At 46.4% G+C, this 27,940-nt stretch overlaps 2 protein-coding genes across 7 annotated transcripts; both read left to right on the plus strand.

Annotated features, from left to right (window-relative positions):
- The first annotated feature begins 3,618 nt into the window (after positions 1 to 3,618).
- LOC100480959 (RNA-binding protein 14) lies at positions 3,619 to 20,082 on the plus strand. 5 transcript variants are annotated; one of them, XM_002927796.4, is made up of 3 exons: positions 3,619 to 4,069; positions 9,742 to 11,206; positions 11,983 to 12,866. In XM_002927796.4, the coding sequence occupies exons 1-3, from the start codon at positions 3,733 to 3,735 to the stop codon at positions 12,188 to 12,190; spliced, it is 2,010 nt and encodes a 669-aa protein (XP_002927842.1). In that variant the 5' UTR covers positions 3,619 to 3,732; the 3' UTR covers positions 12,191 to 12,866. The 5 variants fall into 5 exon arrangements, with proteins under 5 accessions (XP_002927842.1, XP_034502101.1, XP_011233790.1 ...); XM_034646210.1 differs by lacking the exon at positions 11,983 to 12,866 and adding an exon at positions 19,947 to 20,080 and having other exon boundaries at positions 3,621 to 4,069; positions 9,742 to 9,852; XM_034646209.1 differs by having other exon boundaries at positions 3,622 to 4,069; positions 9,742 to 9,852; positions 11,983 to 12,154.
- On the plus strand, positions 20,003 to 27,697 carry LOC100480526 (RNA-binding protein 4). Of its 2 annotated transcripts, XM_002927794.4 has the most exons (4): positions 20,003 to 20,140; positions 21,097 to 21,519; positions 24,719 to 25,412; positions 27,247 to 27,697. In XM_002927794.4, the coding sequence occupies exons 2-3, from the start codon at positions 21,108 to 21,110 to the stop codon at positions 25,402 to 25,404; spliced, it is 1,098 nt and encodes a 365-aa protein (XP_002927840.1). In that variant the 5' UTR covers positions 20,003 to 20,140; positions 21,097 to 21,107; the 3' UTR covers positions 25,405 to 25,412; positions 27,247 to 27,697. The 2 variants fall into 2 exon arrangements, with proteins under 2 accessions (XP_002927840.1, XP_011233792.1); XM_011235490.3 differs by lacking the exon at positions 24,719 to 25,412.
- Positions 27,698 to 27,940: the final 243 nt, after the last annotated feature.

Consider the following 27,940-nt stretch of genomic DNA (forward strand, 5'->3'; position numbering starts at 1 on the left):
ATTAACTCTTTAGACTCTCAAGTTTATATCTTCAGCTCAGACCTCTGCCGTGAACTTCGCACACATATCTAATTGACCATTCTATCTCCACTTGGGTGACTTAGAGGCATCTCAAACTTAATTATGTCCCAAACTGAATTTCTGGTCTTTCACAGAAAATCTGTTTCTCCCACAACATCCATCTCAGTAAATGACAATTCCATGCTTCCAAGTTGCTTACTGTCACCTTTGACTCCTCTTTCTCTCACAACTCACATCCAGTTGCATATTGTGTTAGCTCTACTGTCTAAGTACATCCAAATCTGACCACTTCCTCTGAATTCTACTGGAGCCATCCTGATCCATGTCACTATCCTCTCTCTCCTGGATTTTAGCAATAGTGTTCTGAACAAACAACTGTTTTCCATTAGTTTTCGCTCATTTCAATAGCAGCCAAAAAAGATATATATAAAACTATGGAAGATAAGCCATATCAGATGAACCCCCCTGCCCTCTGCCATCCACAGACTTCCAGCATCACTTAGTAGTAAAAGCCAGGGTTTTTATCATGAATGAATGTTGTACTTTGTCAAATGCTTTTTCTGTGTCTATTGAAATGATCATATGGTTTTTATCCTTTCTCTTATTGATGTCATGTATCACATTGATTTGTGAATAGTGAACCACTCTTGCAATCCAGGAATAGAAAATCCAGAAATAAACCCACAATTATATAGTGAATCTTTGACAAAGCAGGAAAGACTACCCAATGGGAAAAAGTCTCTTCAACAAATGGTATTGGGAAAACTGCCCCACTTTCTTATACCATATACAAAAATAAATTCAAAATGGATTAAAGACCTCAATGTGAGATCTGAAACCATAAACATCCTAGAAGAGAGCACAGGCAGTAACTGCTCTGACGTCAGCCAGAGCAACTTTTTACTAGATAGGTCTCTTGAGGCAAGGGATACAAAAGCAAAAATAAACTATTGGGATTACATCAAAATAAAAAGCTTCTGCACAGCAAAGGAAACAATCAACAAAACTAAAAGGCAACCTATGGAATGGGAGAAGATGTTTGCAAATGACATATCTGATAAAGAGTTAGTATCCAAAATATATAAAGAACTTATACAATTGAACACCCAAAAAACACCTAATTAAAAAATGGGCAGAAGACATGAACAGACATTTCTCCAAAGACAACATACAAATGGCCAACAGACATATGAAAAGATACTCATCATCACTTATCATCAGGGAAATGCAAATCAAAACCACTATGAGATATCACCTCACACGTGTCAGAATGGCTAAAATCAACAATACCAGAAACAACAGGTGTTGGTGAGAACGTGGAGAAAGGGGAACCTGCTTGCACTGTTAGTGGGAATGCAAAGAGGTGCAGCCACTGTGGAAAACAGTATGGAGTCTCCTCAAAAAGTTAAAAATAGAACTAACCTATGATCCAGCAACTGCACTACTGGGATTTACCCAAGGAATACAAAACACTAATTCAAAAAGATATACGTACCTCTATGTTTACTGCAGCATTATTTATAATAGCCAAGACATGGAAGCAGCCCATGTCCATCGATTGATAAGGGATAAAGAAGCTGTGAGATATATAGATCAATCAGTTGATCAATTTATCTATCCAGCCATACTGGCACTTTGCTATTATAGCATATCTATCTATCTATCTATCTATCTATCTATCTATCTATCTATCTATAATGGAATACTATTCAGAATGAAATCTTGTCATTTGCAACAATATAGGTGGATCTACAGAGTATAATGCTAAGCAAAACCCAGTCAGAGGAAGACAATTACCATATGATTTCACTCATGTGTTGAATTAAACAAAATAAAGGAGCAAAGGGAAAAAAGAGACAAACCAAGAAACAGACTTTTTTTTGTTTTTGGTTTTTTTTTTTTAGAGGGAGAAAGAGAGAGGGAGGTGGGGAGAGGCAGAATCTTGAGCAGGCTCCACGCCCAGTGTGGAGCCTGATGTGGGGCTCCACCACCCAACCCTGAGATCATGACCTGAGCTGAAATCAAGTTGGATGCTTAATTGACTGAGCCACCCAGGCCCCTCAAGAAACAAACTCTTAACTGTAGAGAACAAACTGGTGGTTACCAGAGGGGAGGTGGGTGGGAGATTGGTTAAATAGGTGATGGGAATTAAGGTGTACACTTGCGATGCACACCTGCTGAGGTATGGAATTGTTGAATAAAATACACACTTAAAAAAAGGCAAAAACCAGTCATTTCACTGGCCCCCAGGGTGCTACCATCTCCCCTTATATCCTCATGCTCTGTTATTTACTCTGTTACAGTCTCCAGCCATACTGGCACTTTGCTATTCCTTGAATAGGCAGACATGCTCTTGCCCCAAGACTTCTTGACTTGTAGGTTCTGGCTGGAATGATTCCCCTTAGGATGGTTTGCTCCGTCATTTCAAATCTTTAGCACCATCTTTTTATTTATTTATTTATTTTACTTTTTACTTTTTTTAAGTAGGCTCCACACCCAGCATAGAGCTCAACGTGGGTCTGAAACACACCCCTGGGATCAAGACCTGAGCTGAAATCAAGAGTGGGTCGCCTAACCGAATGAGCCACCCAGTTGCCCCTATTATCATCTAACACTCTATATGTTTTACTTAATTGTTTATTATCTGTTTCTCTCCACCATAGTATAAACTCCAAGGTCAGGATTTTGTCACTTTTTGTTCCCTGCTATATCCTTGGTGCTGCCCATTTGGTAGGTGCTCAATAGAATTAACAGAATGAACATGTAGGTAAATATTTTCCTGAGTTTGTCACATGTATTTATGTTTTTGATGTCTTCTGCCATGCAAAATACTGTTATTTACATACATCTGTTGGTTTTGATTTTTTTTTTTAAGGCTCAACTTTTGTTCCCTCAGGGACTGTTCTGACCTAATATTGTTTCATAAAACTTTTTATTGTGGAAAATTTCAAACGCACACAAGAGAGATACATCTCATTATTCCTCTTTTGGAAATTCCATAAAGGCAGAGATGAAACTCCGATTTTTCAGTCTCCATCTTCTGCCAGGACCTCAGCAACATCAGGGAATGTGTTTCCAAAGAACGAATTAACAGCACGAGGGTTCTCCAGGGCAGATGCCTCTCAGGCCCCTCAGACAGCCCAGCACAGTCCTGGAGGCGGCAGTTTGCTGACTGTAGGCGGCTGTCCTGGTTTCTTCCGCCAGGCCCGACCCTCTCGTGGACACGCTCGCTGCCACCTCCAGGTTTGGCCTAGGTTGCCAGAATGGGAGGAGCTCTGACTTCCGACTGAACAAAGTTTTTCCTTGGGCCCGCCGATCTCGGCCCCACCCGGGCCAGAGGCCGCCTCACCGACTAGGCCTCTCCGCCACCGACGCTCCCTGCGCGCGTTCCCCCTTCTCCAACCCTTCTTTTCCCCCTCCCCCCGCCAGTGGCGGTTGGTCGCGCGCCGTCGTCCCTTTCCCGCCCCCTCCGCTAACGAGCGGGCTCCAGCCCCTCTGGGATTGGCTGCGCCTGAGAGCATCTTCTTTCAGCCTCTCTGATTGGATGCAGGGCGCGCGGGATGTGGGCCCCGATTGGTTAGGTCAGAGCGCCTGCGCGGCGGGGTTCTCGGTCGCCAGCCATTCCTGGGGAGGACTGCCGGCCGGTCGGACGTCTCGCCTGTCGCTGGAGGAGCGGTCCCGGCTCTCCGGGAAGGCGGCTGCGGCGGCAAAATGAAGATATTCGTGGGAAACGTCGATGGGGCGGATACAACGCCAGAGGAGCTAGCAGCCCTCTTCGCGCCCTACGGCACGGTCATGAGCTGCGCCGTCATGAAACAGTTCGCCTTCGTGCACATGCGCGAGAACGCAGGCGCGGTGCGCGCCATCGAGGCCCTGCACGGCCACGAGCTGCGGCCGGGGCGCGCGCTCGTGGTGGAAATGTCGCGCCCACGGCCTCTTAACACTTGGAAGATTTTCGTGGGCAATGTGTCGGCTGCGTGCACGAGCCAGGAATTGCGCAGCCTATTCGAGCGCCGCGGACGCGTCATCGAGTGTGACGTGGTGAAAGGTAACGCGGGGGCGCGCGGGGGCGCGGGCGCGGGCGCGCTCTGGGCACTCTGCTTGTTAGCCACGCCCCTTTCCCGGGGGTCGGTCACAGCGCGGTTGGGGCGGGTGGGGAAGTCAGCGGGAGCGAGGCCGGAGGTGCTGGGGGCGCGTTGGGTAGAGCCACCCTCCTCCCCCGCGGTCCAGGCACCATTCTTCAGATGGGAGGAAGCGGCTCTGGGTGGGTTCGGCGGCCAGTGTGAGCCGAGCTGCGGGGCCTGGGGACGCGCCTGAGAGACTTGCGAGTGTACCGGGGGCGCGCCTTCCACTGGTCTCCTGGGCCTGGCACCGAGCGGAAATTGGGAAGTGACGGGCACAAGACGGATCATGGAGCGGGGAAGATTTCGCCACTTCCCCACTTTCTCTCCAGACGTCGGTCAGAGTGCAAGGGAAGAGGGAAAAGGTGGGGGCTGACGCCCCAAGGCCACCCTCGTGTTCCCTCCCGATGAATGCTCCCGAGCGGAAGGTAACGGGGCCCTTGGACGTTTCTCGGGCTGGGATCTTTTAGCTTTGTGTGGCATGGGTCTATACCCATGGATATACCCATGGGTATAGTTATTCTACAGGAGGGGCCCCTTCCAAATCACTTTGGCCTTTCAGTATGATTAGGTGGGTTAGGCGTGGCAGTGCTGTTTTCCAAGTCCCTCAAACTTGGGTTTTTTTCTTTGGGCTCGATTTTACATCTATAAACTGGAAACCTGGACCTTTTGAATGTGGAAGGAGGCTTGTTCTATGAAGGCCTCTTTTCCTTACCCTTTACTTGCCAGCCCATGCCCTCGGGGCAGTGTTCTTTTATAAGGTCGGTGATTTTGCAAGGGAGCACATACTCTGTGGCTGAGGGGGATGGAGAGGGGTGTGTGAGAGGTCTTCGTTAAACATTGGCAAAACAGATTTACTTGCTGTTGGTCTTTGCTGGAGTAGTCTAATCCTTTAGGGTAGATCCCTAGTTTGCTTTCGAGAAAAATGTATCACTGTAATTTAGGCCCAACTTCCTTTTTGGGACCCAGTTGACTTTTGTAGTCTAGTTTCTATCCTGTAAGTTCTTTTTCTTTTATGTTAGCAGGGTTCGGTGGGATAGCCCTTGTGTATGTGGCCAGTTTCTGTTCCACTTGGAAACAGATCGGAGTTAACTTTGTTTTGCCATTTTTAAGGATGCAGCCTGGGGGAGCATCTGATGCCCTACTCCTGGTGTTGGATTCATACCTGGCCTTACCCTGTGTGAAAAGTTTTGGGGATAGGAAATAAATGGGCGCAGGTGCTTATTTCCATCAAGACACTGCATTTGCTCTCCGGGAAAGGCATATCTTTTGGGCCATTCGTTGTCCTTAATGTGACTGGGAAAATGTAAAGGGTCATAGTCACTGCTAGGAGCAATTCCTTGTTCTGCGTTAATATCACATTCTATTTTCTTTAACTCAGGTTATGCAAGTCCACGAATATCCAGAATCAGGCTTTCCTGCCCTGTGCTCGAAGGCAGGCTGTATGGTGTATTGGTTTTTTTGCTTTTGTTTAGAGTTTGGGTAGGAAGGACTTCTGATTGGGCATCTGGCCAGGAAATGGTGGGGGTACATGACTCATTATGAGAGTTCTATGTTTAATTGATCTACCAAGTTTCTCTTGTGGTTCTCAGGCAAGATGATTACTAGATTGGGAATCTAGACACTAGCATCTGAGGGGACAGTCTCCATGGAACTCATTGGTCAGGGTGGTAGAGAAACCAAAACTGCCTGGATTCGCTCTGAGCTGAGACCAAGTGACAGCGTCGGGGAGGGTGAAGTGGATAACTGCATGTGGTTTATAGAACTCATGGCTGACTCCTAGTGGGAAAGCGAAAGTTTTTTCTGTTTTATTCTTTTGTAAATATTCAGTTAGCAGGAATATGTTAACTTCATCAGGGAGTAGTGGTTAGATGTTATTTATAGTTATCCTGGTAAGTAACAGAGGTCCTACTATACTTTGATGGAAGAGACTGTGGGAAAGATTTGACTGTCGTATTCTCCACTGATGCTTTTCTGTCTCTCTGGGGTGAAAGAAGGTGAGGTTTTTAAGTTGGGAATGTAGCAGAAGAGACTGGCTCTGGCTTTATAAACACGAATTTCTTGGGTTGGGAATGGGCACTCGATGATCGAGTCTTCTGGTGTTGAGCTGTGAGGTCTTTGAAAAGCCCAGAAGGTTGGGGTTGCACAGGACAACAAGTTCTGTTTTATTTCACAGAGGAAAAACAGTTGCTTGGTTACCACTGAAGCTTAGATATGATTTGATTTATAGAGCAAAAATCTCCATAGCAACAGCGATTGTAACTACTGTCCACAGGTTACATTCTCTTGGATGTTCAAAGCTGAAGTATGAGAGTTGCTGACCGCTTTAGGAACCATTTAGGCTTGAGGGGAGGTCTGAAAGGCAGAAGAGGAGGAAACTGTTTCCTCTGGTTTTTTTTTTTTTTTTTTTTTTTTTTTTTTTTTGGAGGTGGCCATTTTACTCTCCTGTACACAAATCTGTAGTTTAAAGTTAAAGAGGTTTCTACTCTTCTTAGGATAGGAGAACTCATTTTTCTGGATCCTCTTAACTTTGGTGCTAGAGGAGTTGTGATGCCACCAGACCAATAGGTGATCTGTGTAAAAAACATTGTTTGGTAGTGCCTTTAAATGCAGTGGATTTCTTTCAGAGGTTACTGTTTCTTGAACTAGCTCTTGAGGCTCATGGGTTCCTGGAATTCTCTAGATACCTGGTTTTTCATCGTCCTAGGATTAAGTGGGTTCCTGGGCACCTTCGATAGGGCTAGGTCTTGGTTTGGCTGCTGGCTGTGATAGGGTTAGCCCTGATGTGATTGAATCAGCTGGACAACCAAGTCACACTTCTCTTTATAATGTCAGGCTTAAAAACTTTTTGATGTAAATTGTTTATAATTGTATCTGATGGCTTTTTAAAAAACCAGTGATAAAAATCAGTGATATAACTCATCTGGGCGGTCAGTTCAATTCTACATGTGAAATCTCAGTTTTCAGATTTCAACTTGGTAGGTTTCTTAACAAAACCCAGCTAAATAGGGAGTAGACAGTGGGATGTCCTGTTGCTCTTGTAAACCGTTTGAAGTTTTTGTTGTTGTTGGTTTTTCCCTAGCTTATTCTAGTCTCAGGAATCTGTGGTTGGTTTAGCCAGGACTATATAATACCATTCATTAATATTCTCTCATAATGCCTAGAGATTTTTTTTTCATTTCCCTTAATCTGCCTACAAGTCCTTTTTCTGCTTGCCGTTGCATTCTCTGGAGGGTCAGCCCAGCCTCTGCTTTTAACAAGATCTCTGACCACCAGTATCTATTTTTAGCTATCTTTACCCAAAGTGGAGGTGAGAGACCATAGGACAGTTCTAGTACCCTGTGGCTAAGCCAAAAGGAACACTTTTACCTTAATTGGTAGCTAAGAAATCAGGTTCTGTCCATGGGGGTGTGAGGACTGAGAGTTGTAATGGTTCATTTTGTTTTATTATCATTTCTGGCAAGTTCTGAGTTTGCATATACAAGTGGTAGGGTAGCTTTTGTTTTTTGTTATTACAGATGAAGGATAATATTCTGTAGGGAGAGAAGCCTATGGTTATTCGTAGGCTTAAATCATCCTCATAATTCTTTGTCCTTATACAGCTATTTATATTTTGCAAGGCACTTTTATTTTCTTATTTGAATCTCCTAACTCGGAGGTGGGTAGGACAGATTTGGCAAGTCAGTGATATCTGGATCTATAACTTAGGCTTTTAAGTGCCTAACCCAGGATTCCTTGTGCTATACCATACTTCTGATTTGTACCTGTTGATTATATTTTTATTTTCATTTGTAAGAGACGCAGGTTGGTGGCATTTCCTCACATTGAGAAAAAAAAATGACTTGCTCTCTCAGAGCAGCTAGAAAGGGCATCCCGGTATGAAAATTTCTAGAAATTAGAGGAGGACACTTATTTAAGGCTGTTTAAAAGGATTTCTTATTTTTAAGAATGGAATTTTAGTGATTTCATCCAGGTAGTTCTTAATTTCCTAAACTGATGTGAGAGAGGTGGGGTCCACATACTTGGTTCTAAAGTAGCCACGGATTCAGATGGGCTTAAGTGCATGGCCTTATTTCCCATAAGCATGATCTTGTCATTGTTTTTCATATCCTGCTTGCACCATTGTGGTTTGTGAGTTTGGACATGAATAAGAATTTCTTCCCACTCCTCCCCCTTTTAATCTAAAATTGTCTCCTTCTGTGCGGTAGATAAGTAGGACTTTGAGATAAGCGTCCTATCTTTTTTTTTTTTTTTAAGATTTTATTTATTCGACAGAGATAGAGACAGCCCGCGAGAGAGGGAACACAAGCAGGGGGAGTGGGAGAGGAAGAAGCAGGCTCACAGCGGAGGAGCCTGATGTGGGGCTCGATCCCATACGCCAGGATCACGCCCTGAGCCGAAGGCAGACGCCTAACCGCTGTGCCTAACCGCTGTGCCACCCAGGCGACCCTCAGCGTCCGATCTTAAGTCTATATCCCACCACAGCTCATTCAGATCCTGAATGAGGACCTCAAGGGTAACGAGCTTAGCAGAGCCTGCAAGCTGCAGTAATTGCAGCCTCTCACCTTGAAGCTAGGAAACCAGATCTACCAGATCTTTCCTGTAAACAGTTGCTCTGAACAGAGGTCCAAGGGGTAAGGTATATTTCTGTCCTTTGAAGAGGAACAAGTAGAGGATATGATGTAGCCTGGGGGAGGGGGCTTGGGCCTGAACTCAGCCTAGAGGCTTGGTTTCTATTCCCACACCTCTTTGGCTTACGTGGGTTCCAGCTTCTGTTCTAAGTTTAAAATTTCTAGTCATGTTACGTGGTCCTGCCTTATATATTGACTTCTCAGGGATAGACTGGTACTGTGAAGGGGCATGGAAGAACTGGGATTCTGTTCCTGGCTCAAAAAATTTTGATTTAGGGCAAGTCACATAAATTCTCTGAGCATGTTTGCCCACATATAATGGAGATAATGATCCTTTGCTCTGCCTGCCTCACAGCATTGTTGTGAGGCCCAGATAGAGGCCTGTGCATGGAAATACTTTGAAAACGGAAGTACTCTGAGAAAAGGGGAGATCACATTGGAGGAATTTAATGAACTGTGCATTGCAGTCTAGCTCTCTTGCTTTAATTGGACACTAGGCTGAGACATGGGTCATGCTAAGACATAAGTGGTCATTTTCACTGTTTCAGAGTTAAGCTTCAAAGTTGAGCAGTAGTGTTTGGTGACCTTGGGTTAGAGAACATTAAATAATTGAGTGATCCAGGAACCCTTTCTGTGTTTTGTCTGGTGGTTTACATTTAGAGGAGCTGGAAAGATTTTTACCCTGTGTTACAGTTCATCTTTGCTCTTTCTTTCGGCAGAAAGTTGGGTGAGGTAATAGGGGGAAAGGGGAGAATGGGGAGAAGGCCATAAGGAAAGGTGACTGTTTGGGACAGTCGGAAGCTTTGTTATGTGGGAGCCATGTTTTATGACATACTCCTGGAGAGGAGGGTTTGGAGGCCTGGAGGTAGCTGGCAACAGCTGGGTGCTGTTGTGTGTCCAGTTTGGGACCCATCAGGTAGCATGCCCTGCCCCCCTAATTGCTAACCCTCTGTCTGCTGCTTTATCAGACTACGCGTTTGTTCACATGGAGAAGGAAGCAGATGCCAAAGCCGCCATCGCGCAGCTCAACGGCAAAGAAGTCAAGGGCAAGCGCATCAACGTGGAACTCTCAACCAAGGGTCAGAAGAAGGGGCCCGGCCTGGCTATCCAGTCTGGGGACAAGACCAAGAAACCAGGGGCTGGGGATACGGCATTCCCTGGAACTGGTGGCTTCTCTGCCACCTTCGACTACCAGCAGGCTTTTGGCAACAGCACTGGTGGCTTTGATGGGCAAGCCCGTCAGCCCACACCACCCTTCTTTGGTCGCGACCGCAGCCCCCTGCGCCGTTCACCTCCCCGAGCCTCCTATGTGGCTCCTCTGACGGCCCAGCCAGCCACCTACCGGGCCCAGCCCTCAGTGTCGCTGGGAGCTGCCTACAGGGCCCAGCCTTCTGCCTCTTTGGGTGTCGGCTATCGGACTCAGCCCATGACAGCCCAGGCAGCCTCTTACCGCGCTCAGCCCTCTGTCTCCCTCGGGGCCCCATACAGGGGCCAGCTGGCTAGCCCTAGCTCCCAGTCTGCTGCAGCCTCCTCGCTTGGCCCATATGGTGGAGCCCAGCCCTCAGCCTCGGCCCTCTCCTCCTATGGGGGTCAGCCAGCTGCGGCTTCCTCGCTCAACTCCTATGGGGCTCAGGGTTCCTCCCTTGCCTCCTATGGTAACCAGCCATCCTCTTACGGCGCGCAGGCTGCCTCTTCCTATGGGGTTCGCGCGGCTGCCTCCTCCTACAACACCCAGGGAGCAGCTTCCTCCCTAGGCTCTTATGGGGCCCAGGCAGCCTCCTATGGGGCCCAGTCTGCAGCCTCCTCACTAGCTTATGGGGCCCAGGCAGCTTCTTACAATGCCCAGCCTTCGGCCTCTTACAATGCCCAGTCTGCCCCGTATGCTGCACAACAGGCTGCTTCCTACTCTTCCCAGCCGGCTGCCTATGTGGCACAGCCAGCTACAGCTGCTGCCTATGCCAGCCAACCAGCCGCCTACGCTGCACAAGCCACTACCCCAATGGCTGGCTCCTATGGGGCCCAGCCGGTTGTTCAGACCCAGCTGAATAGTTACGGGGCTCAAGCATCAATGGGCCTGTCAGGCTCCTATGGGGCTCAGTCAGCTGCCGCGGCCACTGGCTCCTATGGTGCTGCAGCTGCCTACGGGGCCCAGCCTTCTGCCACCCTGGCAGCTCCGTACCGCACTCAGTCGTCAGCCTCATTGGCTGCTTCCTATGCTGCCCAGCAGCATCCCCAGGCTGCTGCCTCCTACCGTGGCCAGCCGGGCAATGCCTACGATGGGGCAGGTCAGCCGTCTGCAGCCTACCTGTCCATGTCCCAGGGGGCCGTTGCCAACGCCAACAGCACCCCGCCGCCCTATGAGCGTACCCGCCTCTCCCCACCCCGGGCCAGCTACGACGATCCCTACAAAAAGGCTGTCGCCATGTCGAAAAGGTACTGTATGCCCCCCCGCCTCTGCCCCCAGCTGGGGCTTAGGGCAAGGGGCTGAGGTTGGCATGGGAGGGAAACTGGAGCCATTGGCCCCTCCCTTGGTCTTCTCTCCTCTACTCCCATGGGATGTCCAAAGGCGGAGGGGGTTGATGTCTGTGAACTTTTCTGGTCACCAGGGTTCAGGTGGAGCGTTAGTGCTCAGCCTGGGGTGGTACCAGCTAGTCAGGCTGGGAAAAGTGTCACCTGTCTAGGCTAGCCCAAGTGCCATTGGAGCTACGGCCTGCAGGATTGTGGCCCATAGCCTTTCCCACCGTCTCAAGGATCCTTAAGCCTGTTACGTGATTGTCCTGGCTTTGGTGGGGTGGGTTTGAAAGAGCAGTCCCTTTGGCACTCACTGGCTGAAGGCAAGGTGTATGAGGTGCGTCCACTCTTTGGGAAGTTGGGGACCTTGCTTTCGTCCGCCGTTCTGTTGATAAACAACCAAGGTCTTTCTGTGCAGGGCCCAGGGGGGATAGTTTGTTTGTGGTTTGGGAATGTAGACCAAATCCACCTTGGCCAGTTGAGAAGGGAGGGCTTCAGTGGTGGGCTTGGTTTCCCACTGAGTTGAACCAGGCTTGATTTCTTGCCCTGGATAGGGTGATGAGCCTTCTGACAAAATCTTGTTTGTTGGAGACCAATCTGATCACACCCTCCCTATCCCCATTGACATCTCCCCCATGCCCACCTGGAGCCCTCCCCTCAATTGTCTCATTCACCAACTGTCTTCTTCTCTCGACTAGGTATGGTTCCGACCGGCGTTTAGCCGAGCTCTCTGATTACCGCCGTTTATCAGAGTCGCAGCTTTCGTTCCGCCGCTCGCCGACAAAGTCCTCGCTGGATTACCGTCGCCTGCCCGATGCCCATTCCGATTACGCACGCTATTCGGGCTCCTATAATGATTACCTGCGGGCAGCTCAGATGCACTCTGGCTACCAGCGCCGCATGTAGGGCCATCCTGGGATGGGGCACCACAGGGAGGCAAGGAGAGGAAAGGTGGGGTAGGGTGCAGACCCAGGTTGTAACCACTGGCCCATACCTCTCCTGTTTGCGGTTTTTCATCCCCTCTACCCTGTGGGCCTTCCCCAGGAGATGATCCTTTTGAGTGTTCGGCAGTAACCTACTTTGTTCCTTCGCCTCAGCAGCAAATCTTGCTACTGGCTCTAGATCTGCGGTTTCCCCTCTCCCCTGCCTCCCATCTCCCAGGATGGGAATTTCTTTTATGTTTTTATTTTTTCCTGGCTCCCTTTTATTTTTGTGCGCGATATTTAAGGTCGTCTGGATGGGGAAGCAACCTGCAGCTGAGGTCGGCGGCGCCTTTTTCTTTTTAGATGTGAGGGAGGCCAGGAAAGGGTTAGCTTAACCATTTCCTCTGCGCCAAGCTGTGCCAGCAGTCCAGGGGGCCCTGACTTTGTCCCTCTATAGACTGTGTTGAGACTGAGTTCCTCTCGGGACAGTCAGTTGGTCTATGTCCAAATCCCTACTGACCCCCCGATGTTCTAGCTGATGCTGAGTGGCACAGTCCCACATCCCCATTTCCCCAAGTAGGTGGTGTTAGAAAACCTTGATTTTTTTTCCCTTTTGTATGGACTACAAATAAAACTTGGGGCAATTTGCAGTTTGGAAACCTGGTTGTCATTGTCTTGATTGCACTCAGTTTCAGAGGAGCCAGTTTGACATCCAGGAAGACATGACAGCTAAAGGAAAGGTAGCTGGAGAACCCCAGGGCAGATAAGGAAAAGGGTTTGAATGTGGGAATTAGTGATTTTCCTGCTGCCCAGAGGGATTGAGGTCATCGTCGTCCTGCTAGTCTGCCATCTTTAGGACTGGAGAGTCCAGACCAAGTTGCTTGGACTTTCTCAGCCCTTAATTTGAATTGATCACACCAAGATGCTGTAAATTTGTTGCCCATTTCCCCCTAACTTACCTCCAGTTCAGAAACAACCTGTGCTCCAGCAGGGTCGTTCTGGGGTATGGCTTCTCAAGTGAGAAGTGGGGAAGTGGGCTGCTTTGGTGCTTACAAGTCTAGTGGATTCTCCAGGGGGTGGGCTTGAGTGTGTGCTGGAGCTGGGACCCAGAAGGGAGCCAGTGGTGGGGTGTAGGGGTGGTGTTAGTGTCTGGTACTTCCCTGTGGTTAGAGAAAGGAGGAGCAGGGACAATTGGAAGCCAGGTATGGGGGATCTGGCCATAGACCCGGTATTCCGCCTGTTGAACATCACCATGGAGCGTCCTTCCTGCGTCCTGCCAACTTCTGCCATAATAGTGCCCTGAGACTCACTTCCCCTATCTCCCTTTGTTAGGGTTTCCAGATGTTTTCTTGCTGGGTTTATAGTTGAAGGTATCCTCACAGACTGGGACGGGGGTGAGATACAAGCATAACCCAAGTAGGGATGCTCGGTTAGAGTGAGAAATTGAAGATTCTTTCTATGTTTTATTCTGGGACGGGTGGGTGGGGGGGCGTTGAGAGGGCCTGGGCAGAAAAATAAAAAATAAAAAATAAATAAAAAGTTCCAGCCAGGGACAAGATGGAGGCTTGTGCTTACTAAAAATGAGCGATCAGAAGACGACTGGGTCGGAACCTACTGATGTTATTTGGGAAAGGGGGCTTTAGAGATTCGATTGGGAGCCTCTTGGGACAAGGCGATTTTGGGGAGTTGTGTGTGACAATCAAATGGAGTTCAGGTGGGTTCTTTTCTGCCTCTCCCTGGCTTCTCGTGAACTTGCCTGTGACAGAGTAATTTGCCCCCAGATGTTCTCCTCCCTCTGCCCAGTGGGCAAAAGTATATGATCTTTATAACCATGAGCTCTCGTGGATCCTAACTGGGGTAATTTCAGGGGGTTACTGGGGCCATAGTTCTTTTCCTTGCTCTCCTTCTGCTCACTGCTTTGCCTCCAGGTGCTTTGCTGTTCCTTCTCATTTCTTTACAGGACTGGGAGGGGGAGTTTGATAGGTTTCTTGTCACTTTTCTGCAGGGAGGGTGGGGGTGATCTGAAGGCCAAGCTAACAAGCTTAGCTCTGGTTATTACTCTGGAAAATAGAGGGTTGGTTGATTACAGGGCTGTGATTGTGGTCTGTGTATTTGTAATATTTCTTTGTCATGTGGCTTTCTGTCTTGCTTTTTCTCCAATGAGGGTTCTGCCACTACCCCAATCCCAGGGTTCCTGTGAAAAACAGCTTAATGTGCTCTTGGGGCCAGTGTTCTTTATTGCAGCCCAAGTTCTTCAGAGTGACCTGGCCTAGATGATCACTCTAATTGCCTATCATCTTTAGGTCCTGATGCCCTTGCTGCCTCAGCCCTCAGGTTTTTTGCTGTTTAAGCAGAAGAGACTACAAAGCTAAATCATTTGTCGTCCTCCTCTTTCTTGCAGATTGTTTTAAAATTCCCTTCTCCCTCTTTTATTTAAATTATGCCACCTGTGTTAATCCTGTAGCTCACTCCTCATACTTTGCTTTTTGTGGATTTCTGACTTCCCGGGTCCTATAACTTGGCGATGGTTGGGTTGAGTGAATGGGAGGACAGACATTCAGTGTGTTTTGGGATAAGAGGGTGGGGAATATGGGCTCCCAGTGTCTTTCAGGTTTTTGTACTTCTGCATCTATTACCTCTACAACTTGGTTTTCATTGGAGAAGTTTAAGATGATTTATTCCTGGAACAAGATCACATAGAGGCTTCTAACCTTGTCAGTCTGCTCTCTTCTGAGGTTTGGACTTTGTTTCAGTTTCTGTCTGGGGTAGGCCTGGGGCCCCATCCCTTGTACTGGAGGTAATGGCACTGTCACTGAGAGGTCAGCCTCTGGATAGGCTGCTTTTCTAGCCATGCCCATCAGTTAAGGTCTACCAGAGTCTGCACAGACTGTTGGTTCTTCAGTCATTTTGTCCTATCAAGCCAAGTAAGCTGACCGTAATAGGAGATGACTGAGGTCATAATGAAAATAAATTTCCTAGATTTATGGACTGTATGTAGTAGAAGGTTGGGTAACAGAGAAGATAAGATGGAGAACAGGTGAGGGCCACCTGGGTGGCTCAGTCGGTTAAGCATCTGCCTTCCACTCAGGTCATGATCCCAGAGTCAGGGAATCGAGCCTCCCGCGTCTGGCTCCCTGCTCAGTGGGAGTCTCCTTCTCTTTCTCTGCCCTTCCCCCTGCTCGTGCTCTCGCTCTCCCAAATAAATAAAATCTTAAAAAAAAAAAGACGAGCAGGTGAAAAACTTATATTCACCTAAATTTTAGTTATCTTTAGAGAAATCATGAATGGTAGAATCTAGAGTTTTCCAAGAAAAAAAAGGAAGGAGTTCTTAAAATTATTTCAAGTACAGCTTATTTCATTTGACATATTGTGTCTATAGTACTGGAAATACAGTGTTAAAGTAGCTGAGCCCTAGGGCTGACCTCGAATTTATAATATGGGGAGGCAGGACCTACCTCAATGAACTAGTTACAGTTAATAAACAATACTAGGGTAGTGGAAGATTAGGAAGAGGGAGTTCCACTAGTTAAAACTTTCTGGAAATGGGATTTGTTTGGTTGGAAAATCAGCTTGGCACAGAGAGAATGACTAAGGGTGTTGGCTCTAAAATCAGGTTTCCTGAGTTTGAATTGTGTTTCTATCACTCAGCTGTGTGATCTTGGACATGTCAGGAACTCTGCCTCAGTTTTTTCATTTATAAATTGAAGATAATAGCTAACATTTATTGAACACTTGCTAAGCACTGTTAAAAGTGCATTTCATACAGGAATTTCATTTGATCTTCGTTGCAACCCAAATGCCATTATTTTTAAACCTCCTTTTTAAATGGGTAAGTTGAGACTGTAGGTTAAATAACTTTTCTTAAGATCACATAGAGAGTAGATCAAGGGATTGAATTAGTATTTTGAATTGAGCTATCCAGACTTTGCTCGTAATCATCATAATACTGTGGAAGGATCAAATGAGAACATGTGACAAGTGTAGGGCCTCATATATAGCCACTGCTCTTTAAATGGTAGCTATCTCGCAGACATGAGTTGGAACATTCTGGGGAGATTGGGGTAGCCTGGTGGAGCACATATCTGAGCAAAGGATTTTGGATGTAGGTGTGAGTGCCGCACATATGAATAACAGTGAAGCAGTGGATTTTTTAGTTGAGTGGTACCCAGGAGTGAAGTAGGACATGGACCACACCAGTTTTTGTCACTTCTAGTCTCAGGCAACACTTCTGTGTCCTGCGATCAGATTCTCCTTGGGTAGGGAAAAGAAAGGTTTGGGATAGGAAACCTGCAAAGACAGTAAGGGGGGGCGCCTGGGTGGCACAGCGGTTGGGCGTCTGCCTTCGGCTCAGGGCGTGATCCTGGTGTTATGGGATCGAGCCCCACATTGGGCTCTTCTGCTGTGAGCCTGCTTCTTCCTCTCCCACTCCCCCTGCTTGTGTTCACTCTTCTCGCTGGCTGTCTCTATCGCTGTTGAATAAATAAAAAAATCTTAAAAAAAATATTAAAAAAAGACAGTAAGGGGAGGGTAAGTGAGAGTAGCTGCCAGTGGATTTGGAAGCTTAGGAAGCTTGCTTGACCGGCCTAGTCAGGGGAGGCCAGTCTGGACATCCCTGGAGAATACTGGTTTTTAATTTGAGCTCTTAAACCAGTAACTCATTTTTGGACAGGAGCCAGAGTTAACGTGTATAAATTATATTCACCCCTAAGGGTGTGAAAGTAATAGATTGTTTAATATATATTCACCCCTAAGGGTGTGAAAGTAATAGATTGTTTATTCACATTTGAATGGCTTTCACTGACATCAGTGTTTTCCCCCAAGTTTGGATTTTTCCCTTATTTCTCTTTCTCAAGAGTCCAGGCTCCAGGCATTTTTGTCTTTTCAAGATCTGCAGTTGAGAATGTGTATTTATGCTTGGCTATGATAGATACAGCTTTCTAGGTGACCTTGGACAAGACACTTTACCTTTTAGGTGCTTGGTAACTTGATTTAGCAAATTAAGAATCACCCAAATAGCATTTAAAGTGTTCTGGACAAGGTGCTTTTAAAACTGCATTCAGTCCTGTTTTGCATAGTTGGGTTGGTAAGGTAGAGGATTTGGACCAGATGTTTTTAATTTATAAACCATCCCTTTTTAAGGGATGAATATTAAGCTGCCTTAGTACTCAGTAAAATAGAGTTGGCTAGGTAAACATCAGTATAGAGATGCTTGAACTATAAACGGATCTTTCTACCTAAAGCTTCATTTTTTAGCATTTGTCAAGCTGGTAATCCTGATGATCAAAAGCTGTAGCATAAGGTACCCCCTGGCTTTTGGGCACCTGCTTTTTCTGTTTGAGGGAGACTGGAGAGTGTACTAGGTAATAAGGATAAAAGTGCTTGTTTTTAGAACTAAGGGTCCATGGTCTTAAGCTGATACTGAAAATCCAAAGTATTTCTCCTTTTGGTTTCCAAGAAGTTAAGTCTTGAATTCATTCACTCCTGTGTTAACTTAATCAACAGATAATTGAGTGCCTACCATGTTCCAGGTGCGGTTAACACTGAGGATAGAGTAGGGAAGAAGAAAAGGTCCCTGTCCTTGAACAAGTATTTGATGGGGGAGGGGGGTTAGAGGTAGGAGAAAGAAATGGAATGAACAAATAGGATTTCAGGTGGTGGTAAGTATTTGGGAAAATAACGTGAAGTCATGGCATGGAGTTTCAAGATAGGGTCGGAGTAGGGGGATGTCTAGATTGGGTGGCCACCGAAGGACCTGGAGAAAGAATATTCCAGTCTGAATGAACTTGGAACAAAAAGGCCAGTGTATTGGAGCAGAGTTGGGGTTTGGGATGTGTGGGGTGGAGCACAGTGTGTGTGGGGGCGGTGGGGGGGGTAGGCATTGTTAAAGAGGTTGGGAGATTCTGGCAAGAACCAGATCAGGTAGGGTGAGTTTGAAAATTTTCCAGTTGCTGTGGGTTTAAAGAATCAGGTGATTTAATGTGCTTTTACTCAGTTGGGTGAGCTTGCAAAATGAAACCTATTACTCCACCTTAAAGGCTTTCAGAAGGTAAACCAAGTACTTAGGTTGAGGGTGTTGGGGCAGGGGTGTGTGGGGGGGGGGAAGCTGTGGTCTGCAAACTGGCATGGATTGTGCTCCTGAGATTTATATTCCCAGTCCTCTCCCCTTTGGGCCTGGAGAGATTCTTAGTTTATAGAGTGAGTGGATCTCATCTGCTTTGGTATTTTGGAAGAAAGTTTATCTCCAGGGGTGTTGGGACACACAAAATTTGGAAGATCAAACTTTCTGAAAGGAGAGGATTTCTATACCAGATGTGTTTCCCTGCAGATTGAGTGGTGACCCTCATCTGATGGCTGGCCCCCTCAAAAGGGCACACACACAGCTGACTAACATGGAATTGACTTTCTTCATCACTGATTACATGGCCTTTACTCAGTCTCAGAGTTTCAGTATCAGAATCCACAATGAAAACGGACCACAATTAGTGACCACCACATCATGTTAATGTTATATGTTGATGTTTTTTGGGTCCTTTGCTCTTCCCACCCTAGAATAAGTCTTGACCAGTTTTCCACCATTTGATTCTGAGTCATGTCCGGTTTTAAAACTCATTTTCATAACTTTGACTCCTTTCTTTCTGTGGCCCCCAACCCCCTTTCAGGGGCTGCTTTGGACGGTTGTATGTTCTACTCATGCCCTCTCCACTCATGATCCCTTTCCTCATAGATAACTCACTGCTTTTGTTTTAAGTTCTTTCATCCAGCATCTTTTCCCACTCCCGCTTTTAACTCCCTCCTCTAAAGCTGCCTCGGAAAGGGTTATTGTTTGTTCAGTGAATATGGGATTATGTGAAGAAGCCAAAGGATGAGAAAATGTGATGAGGGAGCCGGACGCTCTGGAGAATGCTATTTTGATTGTATTTTGTTAATAGCTGGATGTGATTAGGATCCTCTAAGGTCGATTCTAGGAATTTAAACCTACAGCTCTGGCTGATGGCGCCCAATAAAATAAAACAAAAAAATTTGCTGCTCCAGTTTTTTTTCAGGGCGGGGTGGGGGCGTTGTCAGTCTCCAGGGTCACACAGAGAAGCCGTTTCTTCATCTTGGACCCACCCGGGGAGGCTGGTTCCTCGCAGGAACTGGTCTCAACGCCGCCTGAGTAACGCAGCCTCCAATCCGGCCAGCTTCGGGGCCGTTATAACCTAATTGAAGCCGCGCCCATTAACCGTTTCCAAAGTTCCTTCACCATCTGTGACAGTAGTTCTGATCTAGGGGGAGCTCCGGGACTTCTAGGGCTACAGTGTGGATTTTTGGGCAAAGGAGGAGATTGGTTCTTCAGGTGGGGGACGCTTCGTTATTTTTCTTACCTGGCGTTTGGGTCTGCTAAGCTATCGTTCGTAGCATCTTTGCTGCGAGGGCTTGGTGGTTGGGGGTGTAGAAGGAGAAATATGGAGAAGGCAAAATGGAGCGGGGGATACTGTCAGCATGTGCACGTGTTGGGGGCAAGATGTAGAACCTTCACAAAATTGGCGCCACGAAGCTAAAGACCGCCACACCGGGGCCCTAGCTCGCTCTGCCTAATGGCGGGCCGCACTCCGCCGGCGAAGCCCACGTTTGTAGTTCCTCCCTCACGCCGACCTCTTGCCCAATCAGTGACTTCGGCTTCGCGAGATAGGCGCTCATTGGCATTCGCAGAAAAGCTCCGGGGTTACTGACGTTTCCACCTCTTCCCGGCCTCTCAGGTAACTGGCGTTGGTGGTAACCAATCAGGAAGAGGATCTGTGGGAACGCCTGCCTTTAACTTAACTGAGCAGCCAATCCAGGGGTACACTCACCTCCCCTTCTACCCAGAGTCACTGCTGCGGCCGCCGCCATTTTAGCGTTTTGTCAGAAGCGTCTGCGCCGCGAGGAAGAGCCCCTGCTGATTTCCGTGCGGGTGAGAGCCTTCAAACCCTTACACTGCCTTTTTTTTTTTTCTTTTGCCCTGTTAAATCTTCTCTCGCTCCTTTGGGCTTCAGGGGTATCGTAGTGGGGTCGCGGCCTCCGCGCCCGTCTCTTGAGAGCGACCTCGGTGCTGGGCATTGCGCGGTAAGCCTGAAGCAGCCCTTCCCCCACGACCTCCCTCGAGAATATAGTGCTTTCTCCCCACCTTGCCCTCTTTCCGACTTGGCTCGGTTTCCTGCCTTGAGGTTTCCATAGAGATAACCGCGTTTTCCTTAGACTCAGGAAAATTGAAACCCTTTTCGAGAATTTCTTGGGCCCTGAGACATTGTTGTCTGGCTGATGAGTCAGAAGCCCCCTTTTCTGGCCACGCTTTTCCCCATTCTGCGGGAGCTTGTAGGATGGCACCTCGGGAGAGGCGTTCCCCACTCTTGCACTTCTGTACTTTCCTCTTGCCTTGCTCTCCGGCCCGGGTCGCCGGTTCACTGCTTCCAAAGGAAACCCTAAAACGTAGCTATTATAAGGCCCACTTTTCCGGAAATGGTGGCCACTAGGTCGGTTGCGAGAGGAAGAGCAAATTCATAATTTCAGTAGTCAGTTCAGCCAGCCAGTAGTTAGACTTTCGTTTTCTGACCTACAGTGGATAGAAAAGCCTAGTACCCCTAGCCCTGCATATATGCCCTCGTTTTCATATCCATTTTCGTTAGCAGCTTTCCAGCTCTTCTCAAACCCTTTGTCTACTAAGGATATTTCTATTACAGATATCCTCTCATTTTTACGGGTTCTACAGTTTGTACTGTAGCAGGCCTCCTTATTCCCACTTTCCTTTGATCTGTGGAGGTGGGCGTATAAGAGAAAGGGAAAACTGGAAATATTTGTTTGAGGTTTTTGTTTTGTTTTAATTGACGAGCCTTAGGTCTTTTGTTAGAAAATTTGTTTCTTCCCATGCAGGCTGTGTCGAGATGGTGAAGCTGTTCATCGGAAACCTGCCCCGGGAGGCCACAGAGCAGGAGATCCGCTCACTCTTTGAGCAGTATGGGAAGGTGCTGGAATGTGACATCATTAAGAACTACGGCTTTGTGCACATAGAGGACAAGACGGCGGCCGAGGATGCCATACGCAACCTGCACCACTACAAGCTGCACGGGGTGAACATCAACGTGGAAGCCAGCAAGAATAAGAGCAAAACCTCCACAAAGTTACATGTGGGCAACATCAGTCCCACCTGTACCAACAAAGAGCTTCGGGCCAAGTTTGAGGAGTATGGTCCAGTCATTGAATGTGACATCGTGAAAGATTATGCCTTCGTACACATGGAGCGGGCAGAGGACGCAGTGGAGGCCATCAGGGGCCTTGACAACACAGAGTTTCAAGGTGAACCACCCTCTTTGGGAAGAGGGCTGAACACAGGCTATGTACAGAACATAGGTTTTGGATAAGTAAAGGGGGGGGTTTGGGGTAGAGCTATAGCTGTTGGTGTTGATGGTGAAGCATTGTGGGTGATGGACTTAAAATGGAGAATGCATGGGATTTAGAGGCTTTACCTTAGTCAGTGCCTACCAAATGGCTTTAGTTTGGAACTCCTAAGACTTTTATTCCTATTAGCACAGAAATCCTTTTCTTTGATTTCCTCAGTTATCTTGTCTTTTAATTTTTTTTACTTTTCTTGGTAGAGCATATTCTATTGGTTCACTCTGAGTTTATTGCCTTAGCCCAGTATCAGCATTATACCTTATTTTACATATAAAGAACCTGGCAAGAGCGTCCTAAGCAACACTTTTGGGAGCAGAATCCCTGTTAAGCCCCCCCTACCTCATACCAACTCATAACTTCCCAGTAAAGATAAGTAGTCATTAAATAACTAGTTTTTAGATAGCTGGTGTCTTTAAAGGGCTATCGCTTTTGTTGGGTTTCTTTTATGGTTGTACCAAGAGGTTCTGTTTGGAGGATGAGGCCACTCCAGAATAAAAGTCTGATATTAGGAGTTTCTGAGTTGGAGATACTGGGGTGGGGGGGCAGTAATGGCAATGCCTTTTCACTGTTCTGGAGGGTGGACTCTTAACATCCTTGGTGAATAGAGCATTTAGATGGGTGTTAATCTTAGAGCCCTGGCTAGATTGTTAGTGTGCCTGGAGGGCATTGCGAGTATTGGTATGGATTATCGCTTTATATGGAAGGTACTTGGTTTAAGATTTGAGCTCCTATGGCAGGAGTGGCAATCGGGAAGGGTGAGTGTGGTAACCATGGTGAGTTGCTAACTCTTCTCCCACCCTTCCACCCCTCCCTTTTGTCTCCAGTTTCAAAAAAGAGTTTTTTCCCTTTGGTGTTGTAACTACTTCCAAGTTATGGGATACTCCCACAACTTCTTCATTTTTAAAGGATGTTCCAACCTTTTTAGTCCAGACAAGGTAGTTACTGCTTCGTTTCCTGAGTACTCCTCTTGTTAAGAGTCATTGCTGCTGTTTTGGGTGTTTATTTCCCTTAAATTGGACCTGTCTTAGAGCTGGAGATCCGATCATCATTCCCCCAAGTAATGGGTGCATTGTGTCGTGGGTATTGCTGTGCATTATAAAAGAAAAGTGGCACTAGTCTCTCAGGTCTAGTTTGTTTTTCTTTTTTAATTGGTAAGTTGAGAATTAATTGCTGTCAACAACTTAATTGGGGTTAAGTCCACTTTTGTAGAGGGTTTGTGATATGATACCTAATTTTTGGACACTCTTTTCCACCTTAACCCAGTCCTAGAATGGGTGGCTGTGTCTCCTTGTAGTAATTACATGTGTAAGGGGAGGTCAGTGTGTACTGATCCAGGACAACTTGTCCTTATGGCATAACTCTTGGCATATGAACTGTAGGCTTTCTGGTGCTACTTATGCTTATTTATATTTCACTGCTTTTTTTTTTACTATTAGTTGTTCTCCTTAGTACTGTTTAGTAGAGTTTTTTGTGTACAAGGAGTAGCAGTGTTTATTAAGGTGGTCTTTTAACCTTTTTAGTTTTTCAGTGTTGGGTGTATTCTCTATTGTTTGCTCATTTAAAAGACATAAATTGTAGATATTTTTAAAGACTTCTTTTTCTGGCTTTGGAATTGATGCATTCTTAGGTCAGGGCGTTGGTTAATGACCTTTATGTCATGAATGTGCAAGGTTAGTTTCTTGGTTGTACTTGTTTTCTCTGGTTTTGTTAGGTGCCAGAATGGCCCCATGGGCAAATGCCAGAGGGACATAGGTGAGCACTTTAAAACAGTTAAGTACTTAATTGCGTATCTTAGATAGCTCCTAACTTGCAATCTGTCTACACTTACCAGATGTAATGTTTACAACACGATTTTTTGGGGTAGTTTGATCTTTCCATCTCCTTTTCCCTTTTCCAGCTTCCCAGGACTTTAATTTTGCATGTGAAATTGTCTGTATGTCGATTTCTGTATAGTTAGATGAGTAGAAGACCTATTTGTTGACTCTTCCCTGCTTCTAACCATTCATTTTGATATCTGCATGTTTGGGTACATCAATAGCCGGTTCCATTGGAAGTTTTTGCTGGAATTTGCTTACCAGTGAATTGACAGATCATGTTAGCTGGAAACTTTCTGTGAAGAGATTTAAACCTTAAACTTCTTGAAAAGTTTCTTCTTTTGTTAAGTTTTCTAAAAGTAATATTTTTTATTTCCAGAATAATAAATTGTTATTTTCAGCAAAAGATAACATTAAGTGTGTATTCTTAGGATCTCTCAAATCCCTAGTTTAAGGAGAAAAAGTGCTTTAATCTTGTTAAAATGAACTCTTTGATCCTCTAATATTACTGGTTATTCTCCATTTTTCTCACCTTCCTTCCCCTTTTTCTTCCATGTTTTTCAAAAATCTTTCTAAAAATTCAGGCATCTTGTGAATTGCCTGTCCTGTTTCCTAGGAGGTCACTAAAGTTAGCTGTCAGATTGTAAAGAATCTTTGGTGGAATGACTGTCAGGACCAGCAATTTAAAAGACTCCGTTAAGGGGGAAGGCAGTCCTTCATTGTGTATTTTCTGTCCCTTTTCCCCCAATGCATGACTGTTGCCCAGAAACTTGCCTCTCACATTCAGCCACAGATTTGCCTGGGTCATATTCTCTATCAGTGGTAACTTCAGGGTCTTACTCTCTTTGATTTTGGGGTGGGGAGCTAGGGGCTGGCCTTTGCATTGTCCCACTTAATGAAATCAGTCTTGGTAGTGAAGATGAAAAATGTCAGAATCTTGTGGAGGAGTCTTACTGTAGTTTCTTTTGACAGTGGGCCATTGTTTGGGGTAGTTTTTGTCTACAATTACTTGGCAAAGGATGAAGTGCTTGTTTTGGGGCACAAGCATTAAATTGGTTTTAGAGCTGAAACATTTCTTCATCTAATTGATCTTTGCCTGAAATCAGGTCATTATAACGAATTTATATAGTGGACTTTTTTTTTTTTTAATTTTTAAAAAATCTTTTGGCAGTGAGTCCTGCATTAGAGTTGTTTAGGTAAAGCAATTGCTATGACCAGTTTCTGGGGTAGGGGCGGGGGCTATGACTAAGAGTGATAGCAACCCTTCTTGCGTCTGTTTCTTCAAGGCAAACGAATGCACGTGCAGTTGTCCACCAGCCGGCTTAGGACTGCGCCCGGGATGGGAGACCAGAGCGGCTGCTATCGGTGCGGGAAAGAGGGGCACTGGTCCAAAGAGTGTCCGATAGATCGTTCGGGCCGAGTGGCAGACTTTACCGAGCAATATAATGAGCAATATGGAGCAGTGCGTACACCTTACACCATGAGCTATGGGGATTCGTTGTATTACAACAACGCGTACGGAGCGCTCGATGCCTACTACAAGCGCTGCCGTGCTGCCCGGTCCTATGAGGCAGTGGCGGCTGCAGCTGCCTCTGCGTATAATTACGCAGAGCAGACCCTGTCCCAGCTGCCACAAGTCCAGAACACAGCCATGGCCAGTCACCTCACCTCCACCTCTCTCGATCCCTACGATAGACACCTGTTGCCGACCTCAGGAGCTGCTGCTGCTACAGCCGCTGCTGCTGCAGCAGCCGCTGCTGCTGTTACTGCAGCTTCCACTTCATATTACGGGCGGGATCGGAGCCCCCTGCGTCGCGCTACAGCCCCAGTCCCCACTGTTGGAGAGGGCTACGGTTACGGGCATGAGAGTGAGTTGTCCCAAGCTTCGGCGGCCGCGCGGAATTCCCTGTACGACATGGCCCGGTATGAGCGGGAGCAGTATGCGGATCGGGCGCGGTATTCAGCCTTTTAAGGCTTGAGGTGAGAGTGGTGGGGTGTCCCCTGTTCTGGTTTTGCTGTCCCTCCTGCAGCCTAAAGGCTCCACTTAGGCTGCCCTGCTTGCTTGCTTTTGCTGGGTTAGGGTAAGGTTACTAGCATGGTTCAGAGGCTAGGGAGAAGTCCTTAACTACCTAACTTTTTGAAATATGTAAACATCCTTAGCCCTCATGGCTATTTTTCCAGGGCTCCTAGTAGTGGGAGTCAATCTGATGCTATTTGTGCCTGGAAGAACAAAGAATGGTGTGATGACTCTTGGGTCACACTTACGTGCTGTAATTGAACTGAACCTGGGATCCATACATTCAGACTGAGGTGTGCTGTTTCTCAGAGCCTTTGTTGAAATTCCGAGGTGTGCGACATTATTAAGGTTTGCAAGTTTTCTGTTCTGCTTCGTGCTATGTGAAAGGTCCGATATGACCTATAATAATATAAAATTGATAACTAGTTAACTAGTCATCACTGCTCAGGTCCCAGTTACTGTGAAGACTACCCAGGTGGCATCATCTTAATCTTGAAACAGCGTTTTTCTGACATTCCTGTACAGTTCACTCCCTATGAGCTTAGAAAAAACCTCTTTGATGGTAAGTTGGGGCAGAAAGAAGAAAAGATATCTTAATTTATAAAGCTTTCAACAAGGAGCCTGGGGCATTGACTCAAATCCAGCTTCTCCACTCAGCTCAGATTCATACCCTGAATAGAGTGCCCACTCCATTGTTCTATCTTTGAATCTGTCCTATAAGAGCCTATTTATACTTTGTTCAGTTGTGTTTGTTTTTTTTTTTTTAAACTGTCCCACAGTGTTATGGTTACATCTTCTCCACTTCTTCAAGGTATATAGTAATACAAATCTGCATGAACACCAGGGTTGGGAGCTTTGCCTTAAGCACATCACTCCCTTCATCTTCCCACTAGTTATGGGCATTTAATACTCTTGAACCACCAGCTCTACCTTGAGTCCTCTGGCTTTTTCCTCTACTATACATTTTGAGCCTCATGATCCATTTGGCTCTACTTGAGTATATTCTTTCTGATGCTTGCCAGGTTTGGGCTCTAGGTGTTTGAGATTGCTGTTGTATTAAAGGGTGGTTCTCAACACCCTTTGTTTTGGGTAGCCCCCAGTGTATCCCAAACATTACCTTTGATCCGTAATTTTGTAGCGACATAGTGATATTCTGTCATCTTTCAGTTAAGGCAGAAGGTATGTGACTTTCCCAGGATCATTGGATAGGAAATCACTGGTAGGGCTGGAAAAGAAAGAATGACTTGATAGGTAGCTTTACACATGCCCTCCTCTACATTCTTTTAGTTTCTTCACTAGGCGGAGTTGGATGCCCTCAGGTCTTAAAGTTTGTTTAGTTGATGCTACTTTTGCCTAGACCTTGAATGATTTTTAACTTGGACCTTGGTAGTAAACCCAGATTCAAACATACTTTTGACTTTTACCCCAGAGAACTAATTGGAACCTTTCTTTTTTTTCTGCCCTCTAGTGATCATTTGTGATGTGGAAATAACCTTTTCTGAGGAATGCTAATGTTAACATCAAGAGAAATACATTGTCTTTGCTTACTCTAATGAAAAAGTATTTGCTATTTAATTTAGAGAAAGGCCCCAGCCTGGGATTGCTTGACCTTCCCAGTTGCTCTCTGGCCTTCAAGCGCTTTTCACTTTTAGAGGTTATTGTGATAACTGGGGATGGGTACAAGTAAACTTAAAAGGAGTGTTAAGTTACCAGACTTCATAGATGTTCTTTGAAGTGTTAAGTAGGAAAGCCCTTTTGAGCTTTGCTGTAAAGCCCCTGTATTGTGCTCTCTTTCAGGTGGGATGTGTGTGGGCTGAAATTCCGAGCTGCGGTTGTGCATGAGAATACACCCTTCGTGGTACCCCGTCTCCGGGACGTTCTCGGCTCTGTACGTTCAGTCCCTCAGGAACCGTGGACCTTAATTTACCTTGCTAAGTTCAGACCACCTCTTCCTTTTCTCCCTCCTGCCCATTTTCCTGTTCTTCCTGTTCTTCAATACTTCTGTAGTTTCCCATTTATGTTCTGTTCTCCCAGCAGGCCTCGTTGTGTGCAGAAACTGTGGTGGGGGTTGTGCTGTCTTCCCGCCTCCTGCTTCCAGTGGGTGTTGGACTTGGGAATGACCTTGATGAGAGTGTCACTGCTCCTGAGTCTGTCTGGCCCAAAGGCTTGTGGCGGCGGGTAGACACATAGAGTTGGATAACTTTTTTTTTTTTTTTTTTTCCGGTGAAATAAATGGTTTTTCAACTTAGGGTATGTGTGCTTTGAGAGAGTTCTTGCTTGGGCTTGCGTCTGGATTCCTTATTTGTCCCTGGAAGAGAAGGGGAGGGTATAAAGTTTGACATTCAGCTCTGGGTGGACATCATTGCAGTTACTTTATTGTAGATAGGACTTACAGGTGCCAAAGGAAAAAGAGGTCATGTGCAGAAGAACCCAGGCAGGTAGCCTTATTCCAGTAAAGACTTCTTCCCACTAGTCCACCTTTGTAATAAAA

This window comes from Ailuropoda melanoleuca, chromosome 16, assembly GCF_002007445.2.
Source record: "Ailuropoda melanoleuca isolate Jingjing chromosome 16, ASM200744v2, whole genome shotgun sequence".
NCBI lineage: Eukaryota > Metazoa > Chordata > Mammalia > Carnivora > Ursidae > Ailuropoda > Ailuropoda melanoleuca.